The sequence below is a fragment of the Rutidosis leptorrhynchoides genome, chromosome 1 (assembly GCF_046630445.1).
Source record: "Rutidosis leptorrhynchoides isolate AG116_Rl617_1_P2 chromosome 1, CSIRO_AGI_Rlap_v1, whole genome shotgun sequence".
Lineage (NCBI taxonomy): Eukaryota > Viridiplantae > Streptophyta > Magnoliopsida > Asterales > Asteraceae > Rutidosis > Rutidosis leptorrhynchoides.
The window spans coordinates 714,108,286-714,121,587 of record NC_092333.1 but is presented as its reverse complement, the minus strand read 5'-3'; the positions used below and the strand labels follow the sequence as shown (position 1 = coordinate 714,121,587).

The following is a 13,302-nucleotide window of genomic DNA, read 5'->3' as shown; positions in this document are numbered from 1 at the left end:
TTCAAGAAAAGCAGTTGCACCTTCAGAATTCTGCATCAAAAGCAAACAAGAAAAAACACTCAGGTATGCTTACAAACTCAAAACTTGAAATATGAGTAATATTGAAGAACAAGTTGAAACTTTAACCAAACTAATGGCAGCTTTAGATATACCTGAAACAAACGAAGAAGCAGATATAATATTTGATTACAGTTCAGAAGAAGAAAATCCTTATACACAATATAATTTTGCTCAAAAACGAAAAAAAAATCTAATATTGAAGAAGAAAATCTAAGACAATTTGATTATAAGCCACCATCACCAACTGAAAATTATTTATATCAACAAAATATGATAAGAAGAAAAATGAATAAATGGGAACAAATACCACCACAGTACATACCTAAAGTACCTATAATAAATACTAACGATGAAATTTTAAATATTGACTGTGAAATGAATATAGAAGAAAGAATACAAGATTGGTATAACAAAATGAGCGCACAAATTCAACTAACTAATGAACTAAAAGAACTCTCACCCATAGAATTGTTAAACTTTATAATTCATAAAACTTCAGGAAATGTCTTTAGATATTTAGAATCTTGGACTGTTGAAGAAAGAGCTATGGTAGCATCAATCGATGCTATAACAACATTTGAAAGTATCGTAGGAAAAATTGTCCAAGAATTTACAGGAAGGAATCCCAAAGTTGAGGTTTCTAATGAATTATTTAGAGAAATAGCTTTTTGGCATATAACTAATTTAAAAATATGCAATATGTACTACCTTGAACCTTTCATATGTGAATTCTCTGAGCAATATTACAAATTAAGTGCCTCACAAAAGAAAATAGCACTAGATATGTTTTTTAACAAATTACCTGAATCAGTTGCCACAAGAATTAAAGATGACTACAACACTAGAGATAAGTCAAAAATTGAAGATAGTCTAGGAGCACGCATTACTGAAGTAAAAACTTGGATGAAAAGTGAATGTTTAAAAGAAAAAGCTAGAAGAGAAGCACATGTAAAACTTTATTGTAAAATTCAAAGTAACCAAGTTGGAAGATATGGCTGTGAGCCTAAAAAATGGAAAAAGAAACCATATAAATCTAGGTATAAGAAATCTTATAAAAATAATGAACAAAGATATTTTAGAAATAAAAATCAGCACACACAAAAATATCCTAAACAAGAAGATTCTAAAGAACAATATTGTCCATCTAAGAAAAAAGACTGCAGATGCTGGCTATGCCATGAAATAGGACATTACGCAAATAATTGTCCAAAAAAGGGAGAAAAGAGAGAAACAGAAATATTAAAAATCGCTTATGACCTAGGATACGAACCTTTAGAAGATTCTGAGATTGACTCTGATATAGAAATCTATGCATACACTAGTGACGATGAATAAAAAAGAAATAAATCCAAACGCAACTTTTATTACAGTCTTTGTTGATCATAAACCGTTATTAGCATATATAGACTCTGGATCTACGATGTGTTTTGGAAAGAAAAAATCTTTTAAAAATTGGGAAAAACTAAAAAAACCTTTAGAAATTATTGTTGCTGACAAATCCGTACACAATATTTGGTATGTCAGTAAAATGATTTTTATTGTAATAGAAAAACATACATTTATTGCACCAACTATTTATATGCATGACTCTGGAGTAGATCTAATAATTGGAAATAACTTCTTAAAATTATATCAACCATTTATACAAACCACTGAAAGCATTAGCCTAAGGCATCCTAAAAAAAAAATGGTTTCCATACCAATTAAAAAGACAAAAGAAGTCATACGATCTATAGCACAAAATATAAAATTTCAAATAGAAATGATTTATCTTTTAACAAAAGAAAACCTTGAAGAAACCCTAAAAGATGTATGTAGCGAAAACCCTTTAGATATAAAAAATACTAACGATCAGTTAATCACTATTAAATTAAAAAATCCACATGATGAAATAAACGTATCTAATAAAATTCCTTATAGCATAAAGGACGTTAAAGAATTTAAAGAAGAATGTCAACAACTTCTTGAAAAAGGAATTATAAGAGAAAGCAAAAGTCCTCATTCAGCACCCGCTTTTTATGTAGAAAATAAAAAATGAAATAAAACGAGGCAAAAGAAGAATGGTTATAAATTATAAAAAAATGAATGATGCTACAATTGGTGATTCATATAAATTACCTCGAAAAGACTATATTTTAGAAAAAATAAAAGGAAGTACTCTTTTTAGCACTTTCGATGCAAAATCTGGTTATTGGCAATTAAGACTTGATGAAAGTACTAAACCCTTAACAGCTTTTTCTTGTCCTCCACAAAAACATTACGAATGGAATGTTTTACCTTTTGGGTTAAAACAAGCACCATCAATTTATCAAAGGTTTATGGATAACAGTTTACAGGGATTAGAAGACATATGTCTCATTTATATCGATGATATTATTGTTTTTACTAGTGGAAATAAACAGGTACACATTGATGCAGTTTTCAGAGTCCTACAAAGGATAAAATAAAAAGGAATAATTTTATCTCAGAAAAAATCAAAACTTTTACAAACAGAAGTTGAATATCTAGGATTAAATATTTCAAAAAATGGGGAAATCTCTCTAATTAATACCACACAAGAAAAGCTAAACCTTTTTCCGGATAAGTTAGAGAATCGAAAATAAATCCAAAGATTTCTTGGATGTTTAAATTATATTGCTGAATAAGGCTTTCTGAAAAATTTAGCAAAAGATAGGAAGATTTTGCAGAAAAAACTTTCTGAAAAAATTAAATGGAATTGGACACAATCTGACACAGAATTGGTCCAAAAAATTAAAAAAATCAGTACAATATCTTCCAGCATTATATAATCCAGAAACAAAAGATTTTTTGATCATAGAAACTGATGCATCAGATGATACATGGGCAGGATGTATGAAAGCAATTAAAAATGGCAAGCAACTACTTGGGCTAGACATTGATGGAAATCAAGTCAACCTCACTCATGCATTAGCTCAATCGAGCATTGGACAATCCTCTGTTTTTAAAACAGATAAGCACGAACAAAAATTATGCAAATATATTTCAGAAACATTCACATCTACAGAACAAAGATACAGCACTCATGAAAAAGAGATATTAGCTTGTCTTAACACTCTTAAAAAATGGAAAATCGATTTATTACAAACAAGATTAGAGTTACGAACAGACTCCAAATACGTAACTGGATTCTGGCGATACAAATTACAAGCAGATCTTGGTAGAGGACGCCTAATACGTTGGCAACTACAATTACACCAGTATTATCCATATATTCGTTACATAAAAAGTGATAACAACATTATTGCAGACACTCTCACCAGAGAATGGAAGACATCTTAGAACATGTTCTTCTTCAGATACAGCAAAGACAAGTACAAATACAAGCACTTCAACAACAAATGTCAATTTTTCAGGGGGAGGAGGAGGAATTACAACAAATTTTTTCACTCCTTTCAGAAAAACTACAATTAAAAAATGAAGCATCAAATATTACTTTTCAAGAAACGGCACCCTCAAAATCATTCAACAAACCTCAAGAAGAAACAGATGCTCAAGTTCTAAAATGTTTAAAACGATATAGTCAAGATTCGTATGTAGATAAAAGAGGCAATATATGGGCAGTACATGCAGAATCAAACAATGGATTCAAATTCTGGGCAAATTACGAAACACAACATAAAGTCGACGATCCAACTCCAACTCCAACAGGATGGATATCAGAAGATGAACAAACAGCAAACAAATTACCAGAAGAATGGAAAGATTTCGCGAATTCAGAAAGAGGCATTTAAATCTCCAACTCTTGTCATTTTCATTGTGGGAGGGATGTAGTCTAAAGATAACAACGAATATATTAGTGGACCCCAGTGGACCTCATCAATAATGTAACATTATGTAACGTGTCCTTGTAATTATTGTATGTAAATACGTGTGTTTAATGTACTGGCCATGTGGGCCATAGGAACCAATAATGTAAGATAACGTGTATGGTTTATGTTTAAAGTTAAATAAGTGCGCGGGCCACAGCAATAATGTAAACGATCAATAATGTAATCTATCGTAGTGCGTGGGTTCCAGAGCATCTGTAAATAGTATTTTGGCTCGCCTATAAAAGGAAGCCTCGGTTGTCATTTGTAATCAGGTTAAGTTTGATAATAAACCTCACTGGTTTCTTTCTGTTGAGTCTTTTAGATTCTGAATAGCAGAGCCCCCGTCGTTGAGTCCTAACCGATTCTGAATAGCGACACCGTCGTTGAGTCTTAACCGATTCTGAATAGCGACACCTATCTAAGCATTATATATATTCATAATCTCAGTATACGTTTAGCACACAAATCCTTCATTATATCAATCGTCCATTTACTTATCCAAAAGGATAAAGTTAGGCATATGTCATCATCAAAAGTTAGGCACATCAATTTACTCATACATGAATTCATATGTAACAATCTTATTCAACGTTCAAAGCAAACTATAATATTCATATCCGACTCCTCAACTTAGCTCCTATAAATGTATGTTACTTTGTGCTTTGTCGTGTTACTGTTTGGTTAAACTAACTACCGTTGTTTGGTAGATATCTCTTAATTTGGTTCATTAACTTTATTTTTCTCTTATATCCGCATTCATAGGTGAGGATTCTTCTATTTCATGTCAACAATTTACACAGTTATCTACTCCAACACCGAAGAATGCTGTCGATCGTGCAACTTTTGTACTTTTGTGTTGTTCAACAATTGTGTTTTGTATAAATATTAAATCAGTCATTCCATTTTTTATGTACTGTTGCGTTCCAGCCGTCAGCTGCAACCCGAACGCATTGCAAGGTGGTTTCAAATTCGGTAATTGTCAATTTCGACAAGGCGTGCCAATATCCGCCGCGAAGCGCGACCACATACCTAGTTATTATTAATATATGAAATCATTTTACAAATCATACTTTGCATGCTACACATTACAGTAATAAACTAGAACTATAATGACTTCGAGTGAAAAATATCTGTGGTCGACGGGACCTACCATGTTTGTTTTGACGCATCACCAATGCATCCGGCCCACATATTGCTCCACCTCTATAGTTGTATCATATTCCGTTTGCTGCTTCATGTTTAATGTTTACAATCTTTGAGGATGTGTTCTTCCTTTGTAAATTTCAGGTTGCTATGATAGAAGCATAGCTACGTTCAAACAATATGTTTGTCAACTATAATGAGATAACGCGCCTTGCGCTTCTTTATTGCCACTTTGGCTGGTGGATTTTAGTATAATATGTAAATATGTTACTTGTAATTTTAGCCACAACAAGAAAGAATCTACTCATTAGGAATGACACACGCGGGCGATGGGCATGGATCCTTTATACCTGCGACCCGTGCGTCAAGTTTTTGTCATTACCCACAGGCCTGTATACCTGCCAACGGGTAAAAACTTTCGCACGTACCACGATCCGCGGATACCCACGACTTGCGGGTTTAAGAAGTATACATATGATCTATGTTTTAACCGCGAATATCCACGACCCGCGGGTAAACCCGCGAATAATTATAGATATACATCAGAAAATATATATTGATGTGTAACTAAGTATATCTATGCCATAAACGGGTATACTCGCGCGTGTAGCTCGAACGGGTATCATGGATTCAAGGATCGGATTTTACCCGCGCGACGGGTATGCTATACCCGTGACCCGCCCGCAACCCGCAAACGGGTATAAAATTTTATTAGAAACGTCCCACATTACTGTTCATCTCTACAATATTTTTAATCAATTATTCCCTCTTTCTTTTGGCAGACCTCATGGCCGGGTCCCTCTAAAAGACATGAAAGCAGATTGGCATTCTTGCCATGATATTAAAGTTGGTATCAAGGTGAGCCTCACTTCGTAAACACCTGCGTGTAATCAGTTAGTTTTGGTTTTTAAGCATCTTATAAATATTGACTCGATGATGGCTGTAGTGTCACATTTTACAAAGTATCGTAGCATATTCTAACTTGTACCGTTAAAAATATGCATTGTACGCTTTGCAGTACCAAAAGATGCACAAGACAAAGTTACAAAGTTTGATTTTCGTGGACAGCCAGCAGAACTAAGGCATGGCAGTGTTATGTGGTATCGCGTTCATGTTCATCTCAAGTTTCAGAAATAAACACAAATAGCCTTTCTCTAAGCAGCTTTTGGGGTCTGTTTCTCATATGTGGTATCGCGTGTTTTATTTCACTCAGCATTTACTTTTTTAGAGTGTTTTGTCAATACAGTAGATTCTCTCCCGATGAAGAAGCAGCAGTACACGAGCTTCATGAGGTCCCTGAACCTGAGTCAGCTAGGCGTAGTTCAAGACGAACATTGAGGTCCACAAGTTTTAAACATCTGATTGAGTTTTATGACAAGATTTTGAAACGTAACAAGCGTCAAGTTACCGGAGACAGTGATTCGCCTTCTTGAATTGGAAAATTTTGGTCTTGTGCAAGAGGGTACACTTTCTTAAATTGGAAAGATTTGTTCTTGCATATGTATATGTAGATTCTGAACAGTTGGAACCAAACTATACTTTGTTCTTACTAGTAGAAATCGATATTATAATGCCAGAAATTAGGGGCACAGTTACAAAATCTTTCTAAAAAAAGCCAATTATATACGTATATAACTTGCTTTCATTCAAAGCCACCGGAGGGTTCCAACCTTTTCCTTAAATAACTTGATTTCGATTCTCCCACAACAAGTATCCGCATATCCATTCAATCGTCTGCCATAGTTTTATACGAATATTGACATTCCGTTGGAAGGTTTGCCATGAAATAAGTCGGCTATACTAATGTTTGAGACTGCTCTTTGCATAATTACAACATTTACCACCCCACAACTTTCTATAACTATTATTAGAATTTTTCTCACAACGATCGTTAAAGTGTATATAAATCTTTATTATTCAATAATCGTCATTATAAACTAAATATGTAAGTGCTATAAGACCTCATTGCACCTTAACGACAATATTTTGGATTTTCGTTTGAAAAATCCTAATTATTATAGGGCCTAACGCATCATTTGTAACATCCAAACTAATACAATAATAATGTAACAATAATAATTACAAAAACAAAAAAACCTCAAAAAAAAAAAAAAAAAAAAAAAAAAAAAAAAAAAAAACCTCAAAAATAACCCACACTATTAATAATAAATTAAATCAAAGAAACATGAGAATAATACGAGGTAGCTAAGCTAATTAAGGTACGTAGGTAGCTAACGCCAACTTAGTTGTATCCAAGCATGGTAGTTGTAATGTGTCTTGGCTCCTACAAAACCCCCCGAAACATTTTTTCATGATTATTTTCCCATCAAAAGAATCAGAATTGGATGATGATGATGATGATGATGACGTGTGTGTTTCGAGTGAGTACCACACTAGCTGCGGGAAGTAGACCTTGTTCTGCATTTCAGACGTTTTGGCATCAAAGCAAACAGATGTCAAACCACCAATAAAGATCGCGTGCTTCCCTATACCATCTATTGTCTTCCATTCATCCACATCATCATTTCGCTTGAATACATCAACTTCCCCACACTCATTACCCAGAATGACTAGTAAAAGATGTTCATCGTCGCAATTCATCACGATATATTTTCGTGAGTCGCAACTACTACTAGAAATCATCGTCATCAGTGGTGGTGTTTTGGCTAAAACAGTTTTTCGAATCATCCCTTCTTCTTCACCCAATGCGTAAAAATCTCGCTCAATAAACGTAAAAAAATATACAATTTTATTTTCGTCACCAAGAGGGACGAAATGCCAGGATGGTGATATACCTACAAAGTAGTAGATGAAACGCCACTGTTCTTCTTCGTCTAACGCAAATCCAGCGCTATGCAATTATTATTAGTAAGTGATGCTAAGAAACATAAGCAACTTATTTTAACAAAATTTGGAAGCTCGCGAGCATCGCTTTTGAAGGGGTTAAAAAACACCGCGCATTTATATTCTCTGCTGTCAAACAACAACAAACCATACCTCGAATAATACATTCGGTCGTCCACAATCGATGATAGCACGTGTGAATTCTTCTTCACAAAGTAGTTATCCCCCGACAACGGATCATTAAAACAATTTGCAACCATCAACGAGGGTGACGTTAACGAATAATTATGTAATGTGGTACGTGATGTGTGATGACCCGGGAATTTCCGACTAAATTTAAACTTAATCTTTATATGATTTCGACACGATAAGCAAAGTCTGTAATGTGAGTATCAGAATTTTTGAACTGTTTACATGGATAACATTTACCCTTCGACTATGTCCGATGATTCACGAATGATTGTGTGTAAATAAATATGTAAATATATATATATATATATATATATATATATATATATATATATATATATATATATATATATATATATATATATATATATATATATATATTAAATTTTCAAATGTGTTATTATATAAAATAAGTATTACCTAATTAATAATATGCAAGGTTAGTATATTAAATGTAATTACAAGTTAAGAATTAGTTGTATTAGTAATATTATTGTTATTTTCAATACTAATATTAATATTAGTATTATTAGTATTATTATTATCATTAATGTTATTATTAATATTAGTATTAGTATTATTATTATAAACATTATGATTAATAAATATCATCATTCTTGTTATTTATAATACTATTATTATTTGTATTAATAATATTAAAAGAGTTATTATTATTAATATATATATTTATATTTATTAATTTTTAATATTAATATTAATGATATATAAAAAATGGATAGTACACAGACAGTTTCCAAAATCAGTTGCAGATCACTCTCAACTTTTATCAATTTTTGTTTCTTGTCTACGATTTGTTATCTGTCAATTTCAAGGTACATTACAGAATAAAATTTATTACTTATATAGATATATGCATTTGAGAAAGATAGAAAACTAAAAATAAGCTCGACACTCTGTACATTCATCTTTTTCACCATATTTTGATTTCGAATGAATTTCCAAAATGTAATAATGCAGTCTTGTTAGGAATCATCTATCTAAACTATCTGTAAGTTTTCAATCTTCAATTCTTTCTATCAATTTCTAATTTGAGAGTCAAAGTTTTGGTTTTCAAAGTCAACTAAGTGTTCTTAAATCAAATTCGAGTTTGTTTTGATATCTCCAGTTAATTTGATGATCCATAAAGTTTATAGGAATGACTTGCAACACCATTCATGTTGTAATCATAACCTATAACACTCTTAATCTAAAAATCAATTTTTGAGTTCTTGAGTTCTTCACAGTAATATACACTAACGTAAATTCGAAACAAATTTCAAAAAACTAAAAATGCAGAGTTGTTAGGAATCAATTACTTAAACTTCCTGCAAAATCTCAAGTTCCAATTCTTAATAACGAATTCGAATTTGCGAGTCAAAGTTAAATTGTCAAAAGTCAACTGTTTTGTTCTTGGAGAAATTAGGGCTTGTTTTGATGTTTTAAGTTAAATTGATGATTTTGATAGATTTTAGGAATGATTTGAAATATGTTTCATGTTGTAAAGATTGTCCAAAACGAACTCAAAATTGAAAACAAAATTTTTTTTTTCTAGCTACGAGCAAGCAGTAGGATTTTTTGTGTTTTTTTTTCTCATTTTTTTTTATATCATGAACACATTTTTTTTTGTTTCATGTTGTTTACAAGTCATAAATGAAAACCCGTTCGATTGTTGTTGAGTTTTTACCCCCCGTTTGATTTTAAACTTGGTGAAGAAGATGATGAACTAAGATGAAAGAAATACTAGATATATATGTTTGGGTTGCCTTATAAGTCAGAAAAACATGGATGGCAGAATGGTTAAGGGTTTTTGCGGGTGGGTGAGAGGTCTCGAGTTCGAGCCCTGTTTGGGGCAGTTTTTTTTAGAAAAGCTTTTTGAAGGTAGTTCTCATTTCTAAAATTAATATTATTATTATTATTGTTATTATTAGTAGTAATATAATCTATTACTACCTAAATATTGACACCCTGTGTCATAAATTAGCCATCATAAATTCCCTGTTAAATATTCTTGCAATTGGAATTCAGATACAGTTTAATTATTAATATGTAAATATAAATTGATTTAATACAAAAAAAGGTTTTATAAAAGTCCTCTGCCTTAGGTTCTATAAAAGTCATCTGCCTTTTTTTTTATATAAATTCCTATTAAATATATAACCACCCGTTCAAATCCTCCACCGCTTCAGATGGTTACCTTCGTTAATTCATGGTCGTCAGTTACATGAGGGTCATCCGCATGAAATCAATTAACCCTAATATCTCCTAATCTATCTTCCTTTCAAACTTCCTCTTCAAAACTTTAATTAAGTTAGGGTTGTAGTCAATTGAATCCCCATCCACCCGATCCCAAATTCACCTCATAAAGTCGATCCTTTAATGCTTTGTAATCGGTTCAATCCAATGTCATAAACCCCAATTGAAATTGTTATTTTCACCTTCATATCCCTGGAAGAAAGAAAGGGACATTAATTTTGGAATTAACATTCCAAATCAATGGAATAGTTGAAGACTGGTTCGCCTTCCTTTTTCGGTCATTCAATCATGGTTATAAATTCCAATGCCTACCACTATCCTTATGCATTTCAACCAAACAATTTTACTCAATTGCAATGGCTCAAGCTAACCAAACACCCACATCTGATGTCGAGAAAAACTCATACGTTTTCCTGCATGATCTTGAAGTTGGAAAGGAAGCCGAGGTGAAGATTATGATTTGTCGAAGCTGGGATACTCATACCGCTTACGGGAAGTTTTTGAGCACAGACTTCATCGCCTCCGATGAAAAGGTAGATTTAATGAAGATTGTTTATTCCTTTTCATGTATAATAGGCTAAACTGAATTTTATTTATGCTTGAGTAAGTGTTATGTTTAAATGTTTACATTGGCAGTGGACATATTTCTATATGATTTATCTTAGATGTGGTAAATTAGAACTTACTCAGCACATTAAGCAAACTAATTAGATAGCATGGTGGTTTCATCATTCATTTATCAATTGATAGGTTGATTCTGGATATTTGATTTGTTTTTAATTAGACAACCTAATTAGAATGGAAGATGTCGTCATGTATCATTTATCAAATCATGGGTTGGCTTGGTCAATTTCACCCTGCCTCCCATCCAATTCAGTTTGGTTTTCATTTTAACTATCCCTTCCTGTTATCAATATGTTTAGGTTTTTGCTTGGCTATTGTGACTCTTGGCACCATAAATAAGCACAATTATATGCATCTGAATATTTATAATTTAATTGTGTTTAAATGGAAGATTATTATTATAAAATATAAACAAATATAAACAAATTTAATTGTGTATAAAAGTCATCTGTCTTTTTTTATATAATTTCTTATTAAATACATAACCAAATTCTATTCAGAAATGTATTTCGATGTTAATGGATTTTAAACTACTTTTCATGTATTTTTATTTGGTTTTCCTTTTATGTCAAATATAATTGAACATGGTGATTTGGATGTCACGCAGGGTAACGTCATTCAAATGACTGCCAAGAATAACGTCACCCACCATTTCATCCCGAGACTGAAGGAGGGATATGTGTACTTGCTGAATCACTTTGAGGTGATACCGAACAGAAAGGAGTACCGTATATTTCGGGACAACAAGCTCATGATTCAGCTTAATGGTTTGACTTTCTTGAAAAAACAGGTCGGGGATGATCTAAATTCGTTTATCCGTCATCCCTTTAGCTGCTTAAGGTACAGAAATTTAAAGTTGTGTCTATAGTATTAGATATGATGCAAAAAAGAAAAAAAAATTACTCATGTTCTTCTACTCTTTAGGTTCATTGTTACGAGTGACTCCGAGGATGAGAAGGAGATTGCTGAGCATTGAGCAAACCATGGATGACTAGGGTAGCATGTGAGCTGGAAAATAAGTTTCGTTTTCGCATTAATAAATAGGTCATGTTATTGAACTATATTTCTGTCGTGTCTTTCGTCAGGAAAAATTTGGGGTTTTGATGTTTTCCTTTAGTCTTTTGTTGCAACTTAAAATAATAAAACACGTGGTTTTGCAATTTCCAATTGCACTTCAATAGTAGTCAATTGATTATCTCTTTCCCATTTTGGTTATTTTGATTTATGATAGTAGCGTGTTTGGTAGTTTCTTATGCTCAATGGTTTTTCCCTGCCGTATGTTATAACCATGTTGAATTTCATAGACCCTTTAAAAGCTGATAGCATATGAATTTTCCGGTGTTCGGCCTTTATTAGTATTGTAAATTTATGAAATTCTTATTCCTCCATTCATTTCCCTTACTTTCTTTCATGTGACAAATTGAACGGGTCATCTCGATGATAAAGTGTCAAAATAGGTGTGTTTTTCCCTAACTTAAATGTGATTATTCGTGTGGAATCCTGGATATGAGAATTGGTTATGTATCTACCAGGGTATTGTAGACAGTCACAACAACCACCCAGAATTTCTCAGGTAACAACTTAAAGGTTACCAGTTTCCAGCTTAACGGTTATTTTGGTTTATGAGGATATAGCATATGAATTCTCCAATTTTCGGCCTTTATTAGTATTATATCAGAATCATTTAGTGTCATTGGATGGATTCTGGGTGTTGAAGGTAATCTGTATCTGCATATATATACATATGACACTAGCTTATAGATACATATGACACTAACTAATTACTTATCTTTTTCTTTTATACTACTACTCCCATCTTTTAACTATAACGCCACCCGTTGGCTCAACCTACATTTACAATACTGTTTTATCAGCTCCAGCCGCTAACCGTATAAAATTTCGTGCAACGCACGGGCATTGCTCCTAGTTATTACTATTATTATTACTAAAATAAGAATTTATGATCATTTAATAGTATTGTTATTATGATTGTTATTATTAGTATTATAAATATTATTATCACCATATAAGAATGATAATCATTATTATCATTATTATTACTAGTATCATACTATTAGTATTATTATTATTACCCTTAGTCAGGTATTTCTACGATTATTAATTTTGCAAAACAAAAGATATATACGTAAATATATTATAACATAAAATATACTAATATTACATAAAAATTATGTTTCAACTAATATTATTGATATAACATTAATTAAATATCAAATAAGTATCATAATATATTATAAGAATAATTAATACATAACAAATATATAAACTTAATTGATTTATACTATAATGTGTTAATACTTGATATAGGTTCGTGAATCCGAGGTCAACCCTGCATTGT

The 13,302-nt window shown here is 32.0% G+C and overlaps 1 protein-coding gene across 1 annotated transcript; it reads left to right on the top strand.

Annotated features, from left to right (window-relative positions):
• The first annotated feature begins 435 nt into the window (after positions 1-435).
• Positions 436-1,395, top strand: LOC139854279 (uncharacterized). Its single transcript, XM_071843594.1, has one exon. It carries the CDS (start codon positions 436-438, stop codon positions 1,393-1,395), a length of 960 nt encoding a protein of 319 aa, XP_071699695.1.
• The last annotated feature ends 11,907 nt before the right edge of the window (positions 1,396-13,302 follow it).